General features: G+C 35.7%; 1 protein-coding gene across 1 annotated transcript in view; it reads left to right on the forward strand.

Annotated features, from left to right (window-relative positions):
* ADGRV1 (adhesion G protein-coupled receptor V1) overlaps nt 1–22,929 on the forward strand; it is a 255,023-nt gene that overhangs the window by 118,859 nt on the left and 113,235 nt on the right. Inside the window, exons 82-84 of the mRNA XM_054003522.1 lie at nt 121–260; nt 1,244–1,404; nt 5,083–5,183. Of these exons, the coding sequence (XP_053859497.1) occupies nt 121–260; nt 1,244–1,404; nt 5,083–5,183 (402 nt within the window). The remainder of the gene's footprint in view (nt 1–120; nt 261–1,243; nt 1,405–5,082; nt 5,184–22,929) is intronic.

Consider the following 22,929-nt stretch of genomic DNA (forward strand, 5'->3'; position numbering starts at 1 on the left):
TTGCTCAAAACATAATAAGTGTTTTATGGTTGTCTCTGATTAAAATGAGCACTGATTAAAATGAGCACTGTGTTGAATCTTAATATTAAATATAGCTTTACATTGTACATGTTGTTTCAGGTTTTTTCAATGAGCTTGAAGGGTCAGAGTTCACAACCTTTGAAAGATAACAGTGAAGTAATTTATCGTATTTATGTTGAAGGAAGTCGGATTGTTCCACAGAAGTCTCTATGTCTCCTCTGGAATCAAGCTGCTGAAAGGTTTTTTTATGATTGTTTTTAGTTTTCCATTTTCTACCATGAATCCATGTATTTGTGTAAAATGTGATAATGCCAATTAAATATTTTGCAAATATAAAGTTGATCCATTTCATGTCTTTTTTCCTTAATTTTTCTGGCCATTTTACCAGTACATAAAACTTTTCTTATAATAAAATGAGTAGTTATTCTAGCCCAGATATTTCTCAGACTTCTGCCCTTTTTTCATCAAAATACTATTTAGATTGTATAATGATGCATTAGGTCACAGTGACAGGCCATAAATCCCAGAATTGCATCAATGAACATATTAATGACTTGGAGATAATTATGTTCTGTATCCCATTGAAGTCTAGTTGATTTAGATTCAATTTTATTAGATCAACTGGATGGTATCACCCTGTGGTTGATACAAACAATTTGTCTTCAGGAGGAGATTCACCACAATCTACCTGTATGCTCTCCTTTTATCTATGCACAATTTCCAGTAGAAATGGCTTAGGATATCACCTGTGGTATGCCTTATCCTTTTTCCAAACCACTTCAGCAATACTGAAAAAAGCTCCAATAAAAAACAAAAAACAAAAAACACCTGAATTTAGTTTCAAACCAAAAAAGAGCAGTATAAAATGTTCTCCATAACAGGAAAAGGTGTTGAGCAAATAAAGTAACAAACTATTTGAAAAGTCAAACAGACCTACAAATCTAGGAGAAATTTAAGAACATGGCCACAAAAAAATCTCTAATGAAAAAAGTTAATTTCAATACATTTACAAAAATTAAAAAAAAATTTAAAAACTATAAACAATATTTTGATCTCATGTAAATGTGCTATTCTGACCACTGCACATGAAAGATTACAGAAAACACCTCTGCAATAGTTTAAGGAAGTTGGTATTCCAGGAATACAACAAAAATTTTTAAGCCTGCTTATAATGTGAATTATGCAAGTCCATTTCCAACTTTGTGAAACTGTTGTTTTGCAGCTGGCTGTCCGATAGTGGGTTCTGCAAAGTGGTTGATGACACATCAGATTATGTGGAATGCTCCTGTTCTCATATGTCCATTTATTCAGTTTATGCCCAAACAGATAACTTGTCTTCATACAACGAGGCTTTTTTTTCTTCTGGATTCATCTGTATTTCAGGTCAGTTCATTTAAGACAGTTTTTTCATTAATAACAACTGATGACCAGTAAAACTGGTTGATTGATTATTAACATTTTTGGTAACTGATGACAATCTTTTTATTTAGTGGAATATTGAATGAACGTTAACTAACTTCATGTTATTAAAGTGCCATCTTGTCTGGTATTTGCACACTGACAAATTGTGCCACTGGAAAAAAATGTCAAGCATAGAAATATCACAGACTCAACTAGGCTGGAAAAGATTTTTGAGGTCATCGAGTTCAACCTGTGACCTAACACCACCTTGCCAACTAGACGATGGCACTGGGTGCCACATACAGTATTTTCTTAAATACATCCAAGGGTGGTGATTCCACCACCTCTCTGGGCAGCCCACTCCTATCCCTGCTGGCTCATATTTTGCCACACGCAGCCTGCTCCTGTGCCTTCAAGATTTTTTTTCTTGAAGTATGTCCACTTTCCAGGATCCCTTTGCTTTTGAGGGATTTCCCAAGGTACTCTCCAAAAGAGCATCTTGAATTCCACCCTCTGGAAGTCTAGTGTAGAAGTTATATTGACATTTCAATATCCTTGTTTCAGTGAATATTTAGAACTCTATTATTTCATGGTCATTGTGCTCAAGATGGGAACTCTGACCACCACATCCCCCACCAGCTCCTCTCTGTTTGCAAACAGCAGGTCTAGCAGAGCCCCACTCCTGGCAGGCTTGCTCACCAGCTGTGACAAGAAGCTCTCCTCTATACACTCCAAGAACCCCTAGACTGCCTCATTTCCACTGTGTGGAGTTCCCAGCAGATGCTTCTGGCCCACCAACCAATCAATCAATCCAGAGCCCTGACATCCTTTGAAATGACCTTGTACCCTTCTTGTCAGCCTCATCACTGCCAACCTGGACATGCAGCGGTGGGTAATGATCCAGAGGGCTGAATTAGTTCAGCGAGTCTCCTGCTGATATCCCATACCTGGGCCCCAGGAAGGCAGCTGATTTCCCTGTGGCATGGGTCTGGGTGACACACAGGGCCCTCAGTTCCCCTCAGAAGGTGAACTTACTACAGCTACCCTTCTTTTATTCTTAAGTTCCTGAGGTTGTGATCCATCTGACAAAGTGCACCTGGGAGACTCTCCAGACAGATTTTTTTGTTTACCATCATCTGCCTGAGCCTGTGGACCCAGGGCCTCATACCTATTCTGTAGGGACACAGAATAGGGACACAGAATAGGAATGATGAGGGTTAGGGGGGAATTTTGCTACCTCTCTGAGTAGGTACACATTTCTATTCCCCCTCTCTGCTAGGTCTCCCCCTTCTGCTTGATGGTAAGAGGGACAGGGCTCCTCTGACTCCTGCCAAGCTTCTCTCAGGGTTGCAAGGCTGTAACTCCACCAGTCTATTTCTCTTTTGCTCTCCCTAACACTCCTTAGCCTTTCCACCTCTTGCTTAAGCCCTGCTACCAGACACAGCAGATCACTCACCAGCTCACACCAACACAGGTGCCTTTTGCACTATCCTCTGGTACTGCCCCCAGGCTCAGACACTCCCTGCAGCCAGGGATCTGGACAGCTGGGTCTTTCTTGGAGAGTTCTGTTTGGACTTAGCACACTTTTGCTGGCAGCAGCAGCAGGCTTTTGAACATTTGTAAACCATTGCTGAATGGTGGAAAAAAAGTCAGTGGGAAAAAAACCAACCAAAACAATTTTAGCTGGAATTTACACTCAGAAATGATAACTCAGGGGAGATAGATCCCTTTATACTCTGCTGCTTTATTGCTGCCCAAGATCTTGGGGAAAAACCATAAGAGTTTAACCTATAAGTAACATGACTCTTCATTAGCAGCTTCAACGGCATAAATCACAAAATGTGAGGCAGGAAGCAGGGGATCCAAGTTCGGAACTCAACTTGGCTTCTGAAGGAGCCTTTCAGATTGCAGCTGGTTTACTATTTTGTTGCAGCAATCACAAATTAAAGTACATTTTCTTAGAACCACAGAATTATTTAGGTTGGAAATAAACTCTTACATTTATAGGCACTAAGAGTAATGGGCTTATTAAGAAAAATGCTAAATGGAATTCTCGACTAACTTTAACCCCATTAAATGGGGGTCTGGGTGTGCTTCTTGTGAGGTTTATGACTTCTATATTAGATCATCACTATATGAGTAACAAAAATTGTGTAAGCAGCTAAATCACTTATTTATCCCTTCCAAGAGAACTGCCCTAACAGATTAAATCTAGGCTCCTTAATGTTTTTAAAATGTTAGCCAAAGAAAATTAAGACAAAGAAAGAGGAAAAACCTCTCAGTTTTTTACCTGCTCCACACAAATTGATGGTTATATTAAACAATAAAAAAGGAGATTTTAGCACATATAAATAAGCACATATAAATAAATAATTGTATTTTAAAATACAATTACTGGATTACAGAGTAAAAACAAGTAATGTTGTAAAATGCAAAATGCTATAGAAACTGAAGAAAAAATATGCAAAAGCTTAGAAAACATTTTGCTGAATTGGAATCAATAAAGATGCAAATCATTGTTCAGAACTAGTAACTTACAGTATATATCATAAAAATGTATTTTAAAAATAAAAGTAGTTTAGTTTGGTTAAAGGTTTACTTTGAACTTGAGGCAAATGCTTTTTGATGCCTTTCAGTTTTTTGGCCGGTTGAAGATATTTACTTGTGTGATGATACAGATTACTAGATTTAAATTAATATTTTAAGTAACAAATTGCTTTATTTTTAAGAGTGATAAGGATATTTTTCATATATCTTGACATTTCCATCTGGGTGTGAAGACTATAAAAAAAATAAAAAAAGACGCCATGTAGATTGTTGTATAAATATCACTAAGTAATTTTGAAATACTTAGAAATAATACTTTTCATAATTATTTATTTTACTCATCTCTTACAAATACTGGTAGCTGAACAAATAGTCAATCTCAAGACCAACGTAAAAAGTCTGCCTTAATTACCCAAATTCCTGCCCTGACTGAGGTGTGAAAATACACAATTAACTCCAGTGAATTCTGAGATTCAGTAGTGTTTTTCTTGGTGGCTTAACTTCCCTATAGTCCTTTTCCCAGGAACTACTTACTGGTAGTTCAGGGGCCTTTGTTGTGTTCATGCTTACAATTAATTAATGAAACAAAAAGTGGTGTCAGTCTTCCTGACCACTGCTATAACAAATTTCTATGCTTAACACAGATGAAATGGGAGACTGGCATTTAGAAGGTTATAGCTGTCTGCTAAAATAGTACTACCCAGCAGAATAAATTTTTATGTAATTGTTTCTAAAAACATTCCTTGAAAGCAATAATATGAACACTGAACTGTTACCTTTGCTTTGTATATAACTATTATTATAATCCCCTGTATCATGCGGAAAGGGATGCCAAAAAACACTTTTCAAAAATTGCTTGTTTACATTATGAAATTATTTTAGCTCCCAAGCCTATGGGAACATTAAATACATGTTAGTACTTGAAATAAACTCACAAGTAATCCCAGTGTGAACCAAAATTATCATACTCTCCCTCTAAGGTTTGTTTGGTTGGTTTTTTTAGGTTATCTGCACCTTTGAGAAATAGGTGCTGGATAAAATAGAACAGTTTATTAGCCTAAACTTAAATATACCTTGTTTTTTTTTACTTTTTTCATTATCATTTCTTTGTAGGTTTCATTTTGGCTATCATCTCCTACCTTTTCTGCACCAGGTGTGCCATGTTTGCAGCTAAACTTCTCACTCATATGATGGCTGCTTGTTTGGGTACTCAGGTAAGAAAAAAGGATGAAGTCTCAAAATGTAGAGTAAGTAAATGTTTGTCTTCCTCTTCTTCACTTTCATGGCCATGTCTGAACAGACCTTCTTCAGTGTAAACATTTTTGTAAAATGTAAAGTTTCAACATATGGCACTTAAAATTAATCCAATATTCATATCCTGTATTGGGAATTCAAGTGAAATTACACACTGTCTGAGAATATCTAATGAAAACTGAGGGATGATATAGCAATGTGAGAATATAGTTCCATGTATGGAATGCTGTGCTCAATTCTAACTTTTGAAGGATTTGAAAGTTATCTTCTATTTGGGCCCACAGGCTTTTCCATCTGTGACATGTTTTTTTGTTTAAATACACTACATATTAACTTTTATATGTAATTTTGATCTCTGAATAATAATTATTGAAAACAGTTCCATGTGGTGTGTAAATGTAATAATTTTAATTGCAGAGGTACAATTTGTATGGTTCTAAGTAATTTTGTCATTCATCCTCAATCCTTGAAATACATCACCCTCCTGATCTCTTTTCCTTTTGCCATGCAATGATTTTTGAAGTTTAAAACAAAAATTTTGAAAGAGGATTTTAGCAGGGTAACTGCTTAGCCAGTGAGCTAGTTCAGAGAGGAAGTAAAGACAATTTGGCAGCAGCTGTCAAATAAAGTAAAGTGGTTTTAAGTCAAGAATGAAAAAAGAGTGTTTGACAAGGGAGAACTGAACTACTGTACTAGCTGTTCTGAAAGAACAGCTGAAAGAAAATCTTTATACAGTTACTTGTCTTGGCCTGTTGTGAACTAGCCTGATCAGTTAGCCAAAATTTAACAGAAAACTATGTAGGTGATGTATGTACTGCTGTATCCACATACATGCATTTGGTTACTATACATATCATAAGAAATACACAGTGTAATGGAAAATTTAATGAGTTTGCTAACTAATGACTCTGTATGAGAGAAGCTATTTAAGACAGTTTTAACTGAGAATTTACTACATGAAAATCAGTGCTTCATAGTTTAAATACAAGGAAAATTTTAGTATTTTCCATTTTTCTCTACTAAACTTTAGGTACTGCTAGACACTGGATTTGTTACTATTAGCTCTCAGGCCACTCTAGAGAATGAAGGAAGCTAGTGTTTCTCTGTGTTTATATTTTTATGAGAAAAAAAAACCCCAATACTGAAACAACAACCCCCCAAAACAAACAAACAAACAAACAAACAAACAAAACCAACCAAACAAAAAAAAAACCAAAAACCAACCAAACAAACAAAAACCAAAACACAACTGGGAAGCTTTTTGTGGTAGCTCCACTGTTTTATACATACATAAATATTTAGTTTTTGTCTAGTATCTGCACTGGGTGTTTATTAGGTTTGTGGTTTTGGGGCTCTTTTTAAATTGCTAGCAGTGCACTAGTTACTAGTGTCTGTAGATGGCAGTCAAATCTTTTCAGCACATTGCTCAGGAACTTGCTGTTCCAAGGCTGTGCCTGCTTTGTAGTTGCTGACAAAAGTTCATTTCTTCGTCAGTGATGGGTGGATTTGTAACAGGAATGGTGATTTGTAACAATCGACCTTCATTTCATTCTTGGTATGTTCAGAGCTGCCAGCATTAATGAGGCACTTGTAAAGCATTCAAGAGTAGATGTTTCACCATGTGTTTGGTGGAGCTTATTGGAAAAAACATAAAAGCCTAGATATTTATAAAACATTTTTTATTCCTTTCAAGCATAAGTTCATGTAACAATACCCTAAATGCATGAAGGAAAAAATTTCTGGGCTGAGATTTTCAGTTTTGGAGTAAATTTATGTGAATTTTTGAGTATTCAAAAAAATTGAAGTAGTATGAGAACATACTTCACAATACTGTCATATTAGTCAATACAATTTTTCTTTTCAGAGCTATAAACCTAGATTTCAATCTTAATAGGAAGCTTTGTTATGGCTACTGTGCTTTGCCTGAGAATTCCCTGGCAGAATGCATGAATAAGCACTTTGTACATGGCTTGTTTGTGTATACTCAGCTTGTCCACATTAAATTTCAGCGGCCATTTCCACAGTACATGCTGAGTATTACAAATGACATGAATATATTCTAAATTCTCTGTTTAGACTTTTTGTGAGCTGCTTTGCCTATATGCAGTAGCCACTTCTCTGGAATGTTTGAATATTCATAGTCTGCTTACAGCAATTACTGTGTACAAATGGCCTTCTATTCTTATGGCCAGCAAAACAAAATTAAAGTCCAGTCAAATAGAAATGTGTCATCCTATTTTCTCAAACCAAAAATTAATATTTTCTAATTTATCCTGTCCTCAAACTCCTTATACACTACTATGATGCACTTAGCATCATCACCCATCACTGCAATAATTACCAAACTGCAAGGCCAAGTTGATCCTAGTACTGACTTTGATGGAAATGCATGATGAAGAATTATATTACTCTGTTTAAATATTTGAAAATTGTATTATTCAACCTGAGCAGAAATACAAACACACATGTCAGTTATGTTTTTCAAGAAGCAATAGTGCATACCATCTTCTTGTTAAAAAAAAATCTTTAAATATTTATTTAAAAATTATAAACTGCATTCTTGGTAGAACTGTTGCTTTATTATTTGGACTCTTTCAGATTTGAACAATTCTGCCAGAAGATGAATTTTAAAAATGTGATAAAATCTCCAAGGGATTATGAAGGAGCATGATATGAATAAATGAATGAATGAATGAATGAATGAATGAATGAATGAATGATCATAGAGCCTGTAGCTTCTGCCATGCTATAAAAGTGAAACCTTTACAGAAAAGGTGAAATGGTGCTTTTGCTGTATTGTTTTAATCTTAACTCCTCTCTTCCAAAATAAGGAAATTCTTAGTTTCCCCTACACATAATCAAAGCCCAAATGAAATTGTCATATATACCTGGATAGGGGGAGCTTGCAAAGCATGTTCCAAAATGCGGTGACTAGAGTGATTCTCTATACCATTCACCACAGAGACAACTTGTGACAGTGAGTGACTGAGTGCCTGTCCCTCTTCTGGCAGTAGAGAAAAGTTTTGATTTTAATTCAGTCTTCTCCTATGGTAAGCCTGAGAATTTTAGTCAGTTCCTGGGAAATCCTAGTTAAAGGACTGTTTCTGAAGAAGTCGGGAGGTACAGAGTTTCACTAAACTCCAGGTCCATATGAAATATGAAACTTCTATGGCATAGGGAACAACAAATATTTTTATGCTTTACTCTAAAGTTAGAGCCCAGTTTCCTGATTTCCTAGAATTTTTCTTTGAGGAAAACTAGGCCTGAAATTTCCTTGCTCTTGATTTCCTTGCTGTAACCTGACAGCAGCAAATAATGCTGATGAGATACCAACAATGCTTACTCGTAAGATTTGAGAGGACACAGAGGAAACAGAAAAGGACTGTATACAGTGATCCAGAACTGGTGCCCATTTTAGAAATTTGGCTCCATGCTAATGTGTTTTGTCCTGTTACTTTGTGATGTGAAATATTTCACTAAGACTTATGAGTGGTATGTAGTCTTCTTCCACCGTTGTTGTCAGTGTTCCTGTCTTTGCGATAATAAAATCTAAGATTTCTCATTTGTAGAAGGAAAGATGCTACATAAGTTACTAAGAATGGAAAGTGGGAAAGATTTTCACTTCTATTGGAGTATTGGAAAGCGCAGCTAGCTGAAACACTTGTTGGGTATGTCAGAAGAGGAAGGTGTGTCAGTTAAAATGTTCACGTGGGTAAGCTGCTTTCACCAGTTCTCTGTATAACATTTGTATCACAGTTAATACATTTTATTTACTTTATAACAGTCATGCTGTACCAGGGGATACAATGTATGTTCCCCAGTCCTACTGAAAGCATGGTCCGCTATAATACAGCAGACAGGGTGTCCTGGTTTAGGACAAATTAGGGGAAAACATCTCCAAAGGAGCCCCTTATAGGAAACCAAACCCTCTGCAACTTCCCCCCCACCACCGGGTTCGGGAGGAATTTCTTCAGAGGGGAAGTGGAAAAAACTTGTTTATTAAGGAACAACAAAAAACACTCCCCAGCACAAGAGAAATAGCCCAAGATGACCACAGATGTTTTCACCAGTCCAAGGGGGTTGAGCTGTATCTCTCTTCGCCGCAGAGGGTACGGAGCTTCTTTCGCAGACCCCGGGGGAGCTCCTGCCCGGAGTAGGTCCGATATCTTCGGGGGGGGGGGGGAGTGGGAAAGGGAACAACAGAAACCGGGGAAAAAGGAAAAAAAAATGGCGCAAAAAAAAGCAAGCAAGCGAAAAGCAAAGCAAAAAGAAAGGAAAACAGAGCTAGCAAAGCAGGCAGCCAGCAGCGAGCAAAAGCAGCAAGCAAGCTAAGCAGCAAGCCAGCAGCGAGCCGTGGGGGGGGGAAGGAAGACAAAACAAACTGAGAACAGGGAACAGAAACCACGATTGGGATAATGAGCATGAAAATGTCCTGTCCCCACGACATTGGGACTCCTGGAGTCTCGCTTATTTTTTTTGTTTCCGTTGCAAAAATTCGGACCTAACCCTTTTCTCCAGGCACTATTTTCTTAGGTTTCAGACTGACTTATTTAATTATTTACTAGCTGATTTCAGTAATTCCTACCAAGTCAGAGCACAGATCATGCAGCTTCTTTCAGAAGCAGTTTCAATCTAATCATAAGTAGAAATATTTGGGAATAGGATTTAAATAAAAGACAATTTCAGAGTGGACTAAAATAAATTGAATGCTTTTATAGCAAAGCAATACATTTTATGATCAATGAGGATTTGTGGGCCCATCTCTATTACTCTAAGTTTCTATTTTTGAGTCTGAAATATCCAATAAGAATCAGTCAAAGTTGGAGCTAATCAGAGGTTTTTAGTAGAACAAATTGTAATCTATATTAAGATTTCAATGACTTTATAAGTTGTATACATTGATCATGTATATATGCACACATTTTAAAGATGATAGATGAATGGATGGATGGAAGGATGGACGGAAGGATGGATGGATGGATGGATGGATGGATGGATGGATGGATGGATGGATGGATGGATGGATGGATGGATAAATAGATGGATGGATAGATGGATGGATAGATAGATAGATAGATAGATAGATAGACAGATAGATAGATAGACAGACAGACAGATAGATAGATATCAGGTGCCCTTAGGTGTTAGATAAGGTGTATGAGGTCCTTCAGAATCTGAAAGTCAAGAAATCCTTACCTGGAGAAGTGGGCTACCCAATCATTAGAATATATATTATGCACAATTAAGCAGTGAGGAAGGACTGCTACCATAAAACAACAGCAGATCATTACTTGATCACCCGGATTTCTGGTTAGGAGCAGACTACTCATTGAACTCCTTATTGCAGAATATTTCCTTTTCTCCAGCAGAGGGAGTCAATTTGCGTGTGAGTTCCATCAAGTTGCCACGGCTCCAAGAGATTTGATATGATGATGCCATCTGCAGATACTTAGAGCTAAAGCTCAAACAAAAGTAAAAGGATCTGGAAATGCTCTAAGAGTTTATCTATGATCTGTGTCTAGGGAGTGAGGAGATGTAGAAGCAGCTGAAAAACCTATATTCCATGAAGAAAGGGTAGTAGTTGTGGCCAAGTAAATGAGTGTAAGAAATAAATAGGAAATATTCAATTTAAATTTCATTTTATTTGTTTTCATCTGCCAACACAGGATTTTGATATTTTGCTGATAATCTAGCACTATGGAAGTACCCATATATTTTTACTTTTGCTACTTGTAGGGATTTTACTTCTACTACCCTTGTTCATTTTTCTCATGTTGAGCCCCATGTAGTGTTATGCACAAGCTGTTAGGTTTTTTTATAGATTATCTCCTAGAGTTTGCCAGAACTCAGATATATGAGCAATGCTATAACATATGTTAGAATGCTGCTACATTACCTCACATCTGCTGTCCTCACTACAAACAGTCAAATGTTCCATTTATCACTTTATAGTATAAGAATACGAGATTTGTATCAGCTAATGCCTTGCAGCTCTTTTTTATTATTCTCTACTTTCTCCCAACATCACAAACAGTTGGGGACCACACACACAGCATAACAAATAGAAACATTCCCAGTTTGCCTATTCACTGCTGTTCTTAGTGTCTTACTGTGAAGCAGGTTAGGCTGCTGCCTCTCTCTTTTTCATGCTTCATTGTAATTTTTCAACTCTTTCTCACATTTTATGCCTCCTTTCTTCATCAGCCTTTGTTCTGTCCTCTCATGTGTGCCATTCTGCTTTAATAAAAAAAGTAGTTATCCATTAGTTCTCCTAATTAGCAAATCTCCTGTTGCTCTTTTCCCTGCTGAAGGCTTTCCTCAAACCTGCCTTGATGGAGAGAAGGACAGCAGCAGTTGCTGTTACCCATAAATTCAGTCCATAGCAACAGCTGTGCTGTGTTAATATGAAGTTTCCAAAACATTCTCAATTTAGCTTATCTTTCAGAGCAAAAAATCTGTAGGATTTTATGAGCAATAGCACTTCAGTAGTTTTCCTTTACAGTTAATTAAAATTATACTAACCATTGAAACTTTAAGTTCTGTTCTTTCTCCACTACTGCCAATGAAGTTTTAAAGGAGTCTTTTTTCCCATTTTTAACAATTTTCTCATGACCTACTTCATAACTTTAAGGCAGCTAATGTTCCATACACAGTAGGTTAACAAGTCCTTTTCAAGACTTAAGTGGATTATTTGTAGACATGAAACCAGAGCCTCACCTTGCCAGATTCATATGACAAGTTTAGTTTTAAGTGTACTGTGGTTCTGATTGCTTTTGAAAATAACTGAATACTATTTTCATAAATACCAGGTTACTAATGATTGTGGTTAACTATGATTAAATGCTTTTTAATAATGCTTTATTTAATAATGCTTAATGCTTAAATAATTTTTGACAGCTTAATCAGTAGGCTGTGGTTGAATTTTATATGCTGGTAGATCTGATTTTTTTCCCGTGGTCATTTTTCCCTGTTTGTATAGAAAGTGCCTTTTGAAAATGACATGGAGATTTATAAGAATTAAAGAAACAGTTTATAACATGACAGACTTTTTTTTTTAAGATATGTCAATCTTTTTAAATATAATTTGAAAGAAAGACACTAATACTAATGTAGATCTGACTAGATTCTGAAAAATTGTCATGAAAACCTTAAATGCTTGGAATGACAATGAATAATCAGTGAAATTATTAAAAAAGAGTTTGGGGTGTGTATTAGCCAGAGGCAGAAACCAGAAGCATATAACTTATATGTTCATATGCCAAAAAACCCCCAAAGTGTGTACAGCCATGAAAAAAGGTCTATAAAACCATGATGCTATATTTCCATGTTTCCATTTAAAAAAAATGAAGAAACCAGGAAATTAAAAATTAACATCTATAGACAAAAGATTTGCTGGGAATAGTAGAATTTTATGTGAGTCTCAGAGACCAGAGATGGGAGAAAGTGCACAGAAGATAATTAACTACATTATTTTACTTGATAGTTGAAATGAGATAGGAACCTTCCCTTAGTCAATAACTGTGAATCAGCTTGCAAGAAGTAGTTTGGAAAGAGAAGGAATTCAAAGTCTAAAGATTGTCCGTCTGTGAGTAAACAAACAGAATTAAGTCAAATGAACACCTAGCATCTCATTCACCCAGGAATACAAAATGTCTGTTCCACTCAAAGGACAAATATTCTGATGAAAATTGCTAGCCCTTTCCCCCTGTCCCCCCAGCATTTATCCCTGGGCCTTGCAGTGTCCAGAGACTTGCATTTTATTGTGTCCTGCAGTAGTTTCGGACAGATACTGCTCTTGTCTGGGGTGTGGTAGAAAGCTTCATATTCAGGCAGTCCAAGCACAGGTCTTCCACTATTGTGTAGAAGCAAGTGGGAAACAAGGGACATGTTCTCACTGTGTTATACAAGGTTAAGTGGCACCTCTTTACACAGGCTTTTAGGCTTGTGCTGTATTGTATCCAAATTCAAATCAGGAAAATTCAGCCTTGAAAATAAGTTAGTGAGTAATTTGTGGTTTTGAGATCAAAATGAAAAGAAAAAATTCTCAAACAATAACTGCAATAACTGGAGCTTTGCTTTGGGATAGGCAGCCTTTTATTTCTTTTTGATGTGTTCCCACAATGAGAAAAAAGTTGGGAAGAGAGGAATCAAGTAGGCATACAATATGAATACATCCCATGAAGATGCATCAGTCATCTAAACCTAATATAGAGAAGTTTTTTTTTGTCTTCCCACCACCTCTTTCATAGGTTTGCATGACTCAGCACAACATAAATGAGAAATATATAATTGAAAAGTGCAGCTACAGACCTGTGTTCTATGTAAAATCATAATTAAAATTGGCTTATAGTTACAGCTATTTGTTACTTCTGAAGTATTTTCACAATATTGCAAATTGTGCTTGAGTATAATCTGTGATCAAGATACAGCAGCGTACTTACAGACAATTGGAGACAGTTACATGAACAGCTTCAAAAGGTCTCCATGGGAGATAAAAGACAGCTCTATAACAAAATCTATCTTCATGTTTAATTGTGGTCTTCAGTTGTCAGGGATCCTTGCAGCCGCTCACCTTTGAGCAGAATTTCCATCTTAAGAAACTTGTCTTGTGAAAAAGTTAGTTACTAGACTAAAAGGAAGTTACTAGATTGGGTAATGGAGTTAATATATTTCTTTAGCTGTATAGGTTTTTGTCATTAAATCATAATTTAATTTCTTGAGAAATAACAATGTAGAAATATGTAGAATTTAGAATTTCTTTCAAAAGTATTGGTTTGAATTTCTTTCAAAAAATGCATATATTTGAAAACAAAATTTGAAATTCCTTTTCCTTTAATAACAAAGCAAAAGAAAAATTTGTTTTGGTTGGTTTTATGTTGGTGTATTTATCTAAATGGCATCATGGTATCTAAATTATGACTTCTTTTAAAGAGTTAGAAAATCAATGCTAAATTTTATTCATTGATAGCAAACTATATGAAACTACATACAATAAACTATTTAGGTCATATGAGAAAGTTATTACATGTGCTAAAAGCTTATTAGAGATTTTGTCTTTGCGTAGATTTTGTCTTTGCATTTATAATTGCTGTGAAATTCCATATCGTACTGTCCTGCTTGACTCAGCTGGCCATATTGCAGTCATTTTCAAGACAATAAAAGCACAATAGTAATTTCATATGACCACCTGATCTAATCAGAGGTAGACAAATATGGGTTTTTTCTTACAGAATAGAAGTTAAGTGGTTAGGCTGCAGTTTCTGTAAAAGCTGGTCTCACTCATTATTTCTGGCTTATTTATGTTTAGAAAGTAATAACAACTAAGAATAAGACACTATTCAGTACCTTGTGTTGTCGGAAATGATGACAGTGCTAAATAGATTTTCTTTTTGTAAAAAGGTCCAATTACTCCATTATTAATGACATTATTTAAGTACTTATTAAATGTGACATTATTTAATGGGTTCATGTTAGTTTAAAACCTTCATTAAAGGATTACTCTGGGGAGCTTTGTAATCATGTATTTTTCCATCCCTCCAGTGTTATATTTCCTACTGTCACTATAAATTTGGGAACTTTTTCATTTGAACAGTGAATGTGGAATCTCAGGTCATTGATGAAAGTGAAAATTATGTAGATTTCGGATGATAGAAGAAACTGGAAACAATTAATCTTCATCAGTTTTCATTGTCACCTTTGAAATTACTGTGTGATGTCACAGTGATGGTTATTTGTTTTGTGGGTCTTAATATCAGATGGCAGTTTGCTGTCTTGATAAGGGTGTCCCATTAAATAGTACTAAGTTTCACAAGTGATCAGTGGCAGAATACTATCCCAATATGAGAAAGAGAGTAACGAGGAAATTCTGCACTAATTGTGAATGCATCTTCTACACTTTGTAGAGAGGGAAGCATCAACATACAGTTGGCATTGCTGTTATTTTGGAGAACTTTAATATCCTAGAATTACTTTAATTACTTTACTTAGTTACTTTAATATCCTAGAATTGTAGGGGGAAAAATAATTCATATCTAAAGCTGTTTTCTGTTGTAATTTTTTGTAGCAAGCATTCTAATTATATCTAAAGTTAAATTGGTAATGAAGATATTACCAAAATATTTCTTCCAAAGCTTAGAAAAATTGTCCTCTGATACTTCTTAACTTTTTTGAATTAAGAAGTATTTTTCATCTGACTAGAAGTTTTATATTTCAGGAGAGTTTACAACTACAGTCAGTAGTCATTTTCTGTTACTTTTCCACTTACTGTAAGTTACTTTTCAAGTATTCTCATTTATTTAATCAGGCCTGCTTAGGAATAAGTATCTCAAAATGTGAAAATCTAGTTGTAGAACTTCTTTCAGAACTGAAATAGTGATTTTAGTACACTGATATTGGATGGATCTTGTATTATGGATGCTTTGGGGATCTTCTGTGCATTGTCATTTCTCAGGGATCACCATGTCAGTGAAAAAGTATAAAGTATGTAAAACTTTCCATATTTTAAAAGTGTGTCTAAACTAAACTAAACTAACTAAGTGTGGACTAAAAACTGACCTCTCTTTGTGTGCACACATAGATATACATATATAAATTCATGTGGAGATGTACATAGATATTTTATACATAATCATAGGAAATATTAAAGAGAAAAGAGACAGCAGAAGATAGAGCCTAGCTAGATACAATGTGTGCATATTTAAATAGATATTTTATTTTATCTTTTTTATAACATTATTTCCAAATGTGAGAACTTGTTGATGGTGCCTCTCTTCTACACTTCTGTTCTTAACTCCAATTTCTTCCTGAAATTTTGCCTTTGAAGGAGAATGCTTATTATTTTTGTAAAGCCAGTTGCTTTCCAACCATTTCAGTTGTGTTCCAAGATGGATTAATATTGAAGAAATGTCATCTTGTACTTCTCTTACATGTGATTACACAAGCCATTGTTAATCTAGTGATTTAGCTTCTTGTAAGCCTTCTGGATTCATGAGGCATTTCTTCTGAATTCTCCTACTGTGATTCAGAGGTCAGAATACCCCTATAACTAACATTTGCCGGGCAAAATTTGTTTCATAAGCAGAGAGACCATTATGTTTTCTCCACAGTAGCTAGTGGAATTTTCATTGTTTTGCTTTCTTCAGTCTTTATCAGCTACTGCTTAACAATGACTTATATCACCCTTGTACTCATTATAGCAATCTCTCCATCTTCTCCTGTTTCCCACCCTTGTTACACTGAAATACTGTACTTTTGATTTCTTCTTTCCTTCATCCTTCAGCAGTCTCTCCATCTAAACCCACTCCAATCCTTCATTGATCATTACCATCCATGACTTCTTCCTCCCTTAGCACTGAATGACTGCTGGATGCTGTGATTTGACTCTGCTGCTTTCTCAAAAAAGTATTACTCCTTCTGATACCTCCCTGCAACTCTGCAACTCCTGTTATTCCTCGCACTAATCTCAACATAAACTTCTTGCACTTAGCTAAGCCAATTAACTCTGCCAACTCCTTTTTATTTAAATGGTAGCCCTTTTAAACTCTTTAAGTTGTGTTCACTAGTTGTTACTGGACACTGTAATCTCATTCTTTCATTCTGTGGGACTCCTTTTAATGTGCTCAGTTACAAATGCCTTCACTGTGGTGATGAACATGAAAAACTTGTCTTCTCCATTCCCATGCAACATTGCAGCAGGATGCCATTCACGTCCAAACTCAGCTTTTGTCTTGTGGCAAACAAGTCCTCTTTGAATTGTCTCATTGGTCTGCATTAATTGTGCATATGAACACAGTTAAAGCATGATTTGAATACCTAATAAACTCTGATAAGTGAACATTAGAATGGCATGTGATTTAAATTGATATACTGCAGGCTGTACCAGTAGGATAGGAGTTTGTTGTTTGAGACCTGAAGATCTCAGACTCAGAAATTTGAAAATAGTAAACAGGAGGAGCTTGAAGAGAGATGATCAGTCAGTCATCTTTTCCCTAAATCTTCTACATTCAAGTGTTTATTTTTTCAGAACTTTTTTCCTCTTAACTAACACATTTGTTGTAGGGGAACATGAGGGAATGAGTGAGTAAGTTACAACAGAAGAAATACAACTTTCAGTTCTTTTTTACAAGCTGTGAAGTTAAACACAAAATGAACTGTAAAATTGCTGGGATATTTTGATACGTAATACTTAAAATTAAGTATAAAATAATAAATACCCTGTTTTCTCTTAATTTATTAAACTGCTTGCTTTTTATTATGAACCATGTAGAAGTCGTAAAAATTTGAACATGCTGATTTTGCTCATTCAGCTCTTTGTTTAGCCATATATAATGTTGGTGACTTAAATAATATCATTGTCTGTTGTTCAGCATGTGTTTTAACAGAATTTTTTAATCTCAGCTGCATAAGCACATAAGCCTTGCTCCAAAAATAGGGACAAATAAGTAATCTAAGCCTAGAATTCTAGATAAGATATATCTTGCTGTAAAGCAGTTCCTCACATCTGATTTCTGAGCTGTATTTGCTTTTGACCTTTATTATGAAGTCTAATTTTGTTATAATGCTTTACCTTATAACACAGTACAAGGCAGAGCACCCAGAGATCCCACTAATTAGTCCTGGTTTAGGCTTGCAAACTAGACAGCTGTGCTAGTGTAGCATTCATCTCAAACAAGTTAGTTCTGCCCAGAGGCAAAACTTATTTGTGTCCATCTAGACAAGATGTAACTTTTCTTCCAAGCACCAGTCAGTATTTGTGTACAACTGTACTGCACTCCCGGGGCATAATGGCCTTGGCTGTCAGGGACCCATTTGCTATACAACTTAGCAAGTGTGCATGTGGCATTAATACACTTTGACTCAAGTTTTGACATTCAAATTAGCAGTGTGATGCATTATGTACACTTCTCCTCAGTCTCATACACTGTTTTACCTGTCCTACACTAGTCTCCACCTTTGATTCTCATTGTCTACAGAGCTGTATATAATTAATTTTTCCATTGCTAACAAAAAATTAGCAAGTTATATTATTGCTTAGTAAATCAGATTGGACAATTTGATACTTAGGAAGGATCTAATGCCCTCTCCTAGATATATGACATCTTTCTGTGAGAGATTTGACAATATTTACAAATAACAGTAACTTGGAAAGAAATAAAACAACATATACTAATGAAATTGCCAATGTCAGGAATTCATAATTTCTAAACAATTGAACCTCATTTACCACAAATTGGGCTACTTCCCAGTTTAATTTACAGCGAGAAAGAAAAAAAAATCTCTTTCTCTATATTTGATGTTGTTGTCTCAAAATGTTTTAACAGTGACAATATAAAACGCTATGTATTTTTGTATGTATGTTTGTATAGCTGAAATACAAGTCATACTTCCCATGTGCTTTTCTCTTTGTGTTGGTTTTCTTTTCAGTATACTGTACTGGGTGTGGTCAAGATGAAGTTAATGTTGTTGATAAAAGACTCTACAGTGCAATGTTGATAACAGACCAGTGTTCTGGCTGTTTCTGAAAAGGTCACATGTGGTGTCAAGTCTTCCTATTTTTCCCACTGCCTCAATACCAAGTAGGTGGGAAAGGATCTAGGAAGGGACACTAAAGAAACAGCGGACCCACGTGACCAAAGGGGTAGTCAATACCATGTAACATCATATTTAGAAATAAAAATTGAGAGACAGGAGTTAGCCTTGCTTGGATGTTAGCTGGTCATCTGTCTAGTTGTGGGAGCTGGTGAATGATTGCTTTTTTATCACTTGTTTGATTCCCTTTCCTTCGCTTACGAAATTGTCTTTATCATTATTAATTTTTCATTCATATTAATATTATTCATATTGCTTTAATATGACCTAGTTAAAAGCTAAGGAGGAAAGTATTTTAAAAATTTACACTAATTGTATAATTTTTATTGTTTTTAATTTTTCTGCTATCTTGCAGCGGATATTTTCATTACAGAAAAACTATTCTTTAGGAAGAAGAGTAGCATCATGGAAGGTTTTCTTTCTAAACACAGAGCTATGACATCACTGAAATACTGCAGGAACAAGCATTTGTCCTACGGAAATATTCCTGAAAAAACAATAATTGTCTTCCTTGTGTCAAGTATATCATACTTCCTTTCGAGAAGTAAACATTTTTCCTAGTGAAATTATAAGGAAAACTGTGACTGGCTTTTATATATGTGATAAACACTCTGATTAATGCTTTAATTTTCTAGAAAAAAGGCCTAAATCTACTCTATCAATTTATAATTATCATGTTTATTATTAATTTTTATGTATCAGTGAATGAATCTACCTAAATATAGGTTTTTGAAATAAAAAATTTTCTCACCAATCTTTGACCTGCCAGACTTGGACATGTACTTTGCAATATTCAGAAATATATTTTTTTACTTTAGTGAAGAAATCTGTAGTTTAGCAGTAAAGGCCACCCACTCCTTTTACTCTTTATATTTCTGGATTTTCAAATATTACTATAATGTGTTTGGCCTTGTCACAAATGCCTGTATTTCCCTCAGTCTTCCTTTCCCGAAGGGTTATAAAATATCTTCTCTGAATCACACTTACCTACAATGCAGGGGTTTCTTTTTGTTTTTCAAGGTTCATTTCTGCCTGAAAAGTAGACTACATGTAATTCTCAAGGACCCTTTTTGACCTTTATTAGTATTTTTACCTTTACTTTCCCTTAAGTGGCTGTAAAGTTAACAAAATTACATTTTTATTTGATATAGCAATAGACAGCAGAAATAAAGTGCTATTCTGTTTTGCAAAGCTGTCTATGAAAACATGTAATAGCAAAACCCCCAAATATATGCATCATATATAATATGCAAGTTTTTCTTATTAGTTCGGAAACCTGCAAATAATTACATAATTGCTTAATAAATATAGGCTTAAAATTAACATAATGTTGATTTAGGAGTTAGATTAAAAATAAGCATTACAGTATATTTGAGGGGGAAAATCTTAACTATTTTTTTTATTAATGTCTGGGTATCATCTTCACTAAAAATTAGAGCACATAGACATTTTCTGAAAACTTACGATTTTATATTTAAAATGTAAAACTTTGATTTATTTCTGACCAAAGTTACAGTGAAAGACAAAAGTTGAGTCTAAACCTGGCTCTAATGAGCATTATTAAAAAAATTGAAAGCTAAATTTGGATAGACTTCTAGGAACCCTGTGCAGGAGACAGAGACTTATTGGTTGAGGTGCCCCTCTGAGATAAGGAATGGCTCAGCAGATGTATAAATCTGAGCTGTATCTCCTTCTGTTCTCATGATTTTACTCTCATTTCCTCTCTGAAAGCACTTCAGCTCGTCTTTAGGTTGGAAATATTTTGAAATATTTTTTTCATTTTATTTTTGCCTTTTCATCAAAAAAGGTGGGTTTTTTTCATGAGTTCTACATAAATGTCTGTTTAATGACTGTTTCTAACCCACAAATGCAAGAGAAGCTTAGAAATTATCCAGTGCTTCTTTGACAGTGTATTATCAGCTCTTAATTTTGCCAGATAGATTGAAGTGAATTTTTCTGACTCATTCTTTGGATGTGTATTGTCACTATTATATGAGGAAATTGGGAGGGGTGTTTTTGGGAGGGTTTTTGTTTTTAATGAAGTGTCCACACTGGATAAGATAGCACACCTCTTAGAGGGATATTAGAAGCAGGTAAACCAGGATAGCAAGCTTGTACTACACTGTGACATGCTGTGGTAGCATACCAACATGTATGAGAGATATAAGAGTCTTTGTTATCCATAAAAAGTTGTGCTGGGGTTCTGGCTCAAAGAGGAACCTACAGACTTAATTTTTAATGCATAATTCTTTCTCATCTTGGATTCAAACTTTTTCAAATTTTTTCACTCAGCATATACTGCTGAGATACTGTGATCTGATTTTGACTTTTTTCTTAAACTTCTAGCATATATTCCTCAGACATATGTGTCTTCATATATCTTCATCTGGTTATTTTCTTTTCTTTAAAAATGACAACAACAAGAGCAAGAACAAAAAAAGTCTGCGTATAAATCGGCCTCCAAAAAATACCAAAAAACCCCCCAAAAAACCCCAAAGAAACAAACAAGAAATCAAACAAAAAAACAAAAAACAAACCACCAAAAACCACGCCCAAGATATGCCAGGTTCTGTAAATGAGAAATAATAAGTTTTAGTGTATGTGTGCCAATGTCTGTAAACAAAAGCTGCCCCACCTTAAACCTCAAGCACTATTCAGCTGCCAACATCACTAGGATTTAGCATACCGGGTCCTGTTTGTTCAAACTATTGCCAGAGGAGCTAATATTTCAGCTGTGTTTGCCATAGACAAAACGTGCCAGTTTTCAGCTTATCTTCCTTTCCATTCCAGGTATTAAAATTATAGAAGGACTTTGTCAACAGTACTGCATTCCCTGGCTTTAACAAACTGTTGTTTTGAGGGAGGTGCAGCAGTAAAGATGCTAATGTCCCAGTGCTGCTATTGAAACTGCTGCTTGTTTGATTTTTCTTTCCTCTTCCCCACTTACCTATCAATAAGGAGGTTTATTTTTATAATGAGCATTTTTCCAAGCAAGGATTTGTGAATGTTGACAGTTATAAATAGCCAATTCCCTAAGACTGAAACTTTTATTTGGAGATACAGTTCCACATAAATTACTCACCCTAACGTGAGATGTTTTGGCACGTCCTGTTCTCAGTATGAATAAAGATGGATCATTTAATCTTGGCACCTGACTACCAGGCTACAGGCTAGTCTGTGTGGGAGGCTCTTTTCACATCACATCTTGATGCTGTGCCAGTTTGAAACAATTATATCAGAATTCCTTGGGTCAAAGTGAGGGAGCAAGAGGGAGCATGACTGTGGTTAAATGCATTGGGCGCCTATTTAGAAGAGAGGAGATCCCAGTTCTGATTTTTGCTCAAAAGACTGCATGAAAACCCTGTATTAAAGAGTTATTTGAGTTCAGAGATGTGTGTCTGCCCCTTACACCAAACCACAGGTTGAGGAGGGCATGAAAGACAAACCTTTCCTGTTCCTGTTTGGATCCTGCAACCACTGACCAGTTATATAAAAGAAGGTCATTGCTACCATCTGAAAATGTGTGGGGTTTTAAGATATAAGTCTTCTGCCAAATACAGAAGAAATTGCCTGCATACATTCCTGCATACATTATACAGAATCGTGGAATCATAGAGCATTAAGGGTTGGAAGGGACCTTAAAGATCATTGAGTACCAAACCCCACTGCCATGGGTAGGGACACCTCCCACTAGATTAGTTTATGCAGGGCCTTATCCAAACTGGCCTTGAACAATTTAAGATTTGTGACATCTGCAACCTCTCTAGGCAATCTGTTCCAGTATTTCACAACCCTCGCTGAAAAAATTCTTCCTAATATGTAACCTAAATTTCCCCTCTTTCAGTTTGCACCCATTATTTCTTGCCCTATCACTACAGTTCCTGATAAAGAGTCGCTCTCCAGCTTTCCAGTAGGCCCCCTTCAGTCACTGGAAGGTTGCTAGGAGGTTTGTATACAACCTTCTCTTTTCCAGGCTGAACAGCCCTAACTTTCTCAACCTGTCTTCTTAGGGGAGATGCTCCAGTCCTCTTATCAGCTTCTTGGCCTTCCTCTGGACTTGCTCCAACAGTTCCATGTCCTCCTTCTGTTGGGACACCAGAACTGTACACAGCACTCCAA

The sequence above is a fragment of the Vidua macroura genome, chromosome Z (assembly GCF_024509145.1).
Source record: "Vidua macroura isolate BioBank_ID:100142 chromosome Z, ASM2450914v1, whole genome shotgun sequence".
NCBI lineage: Eukaryota > Metazoa > Chordata > Aves > Passeriformes > Viduidae > Vidua > Vidua macroura.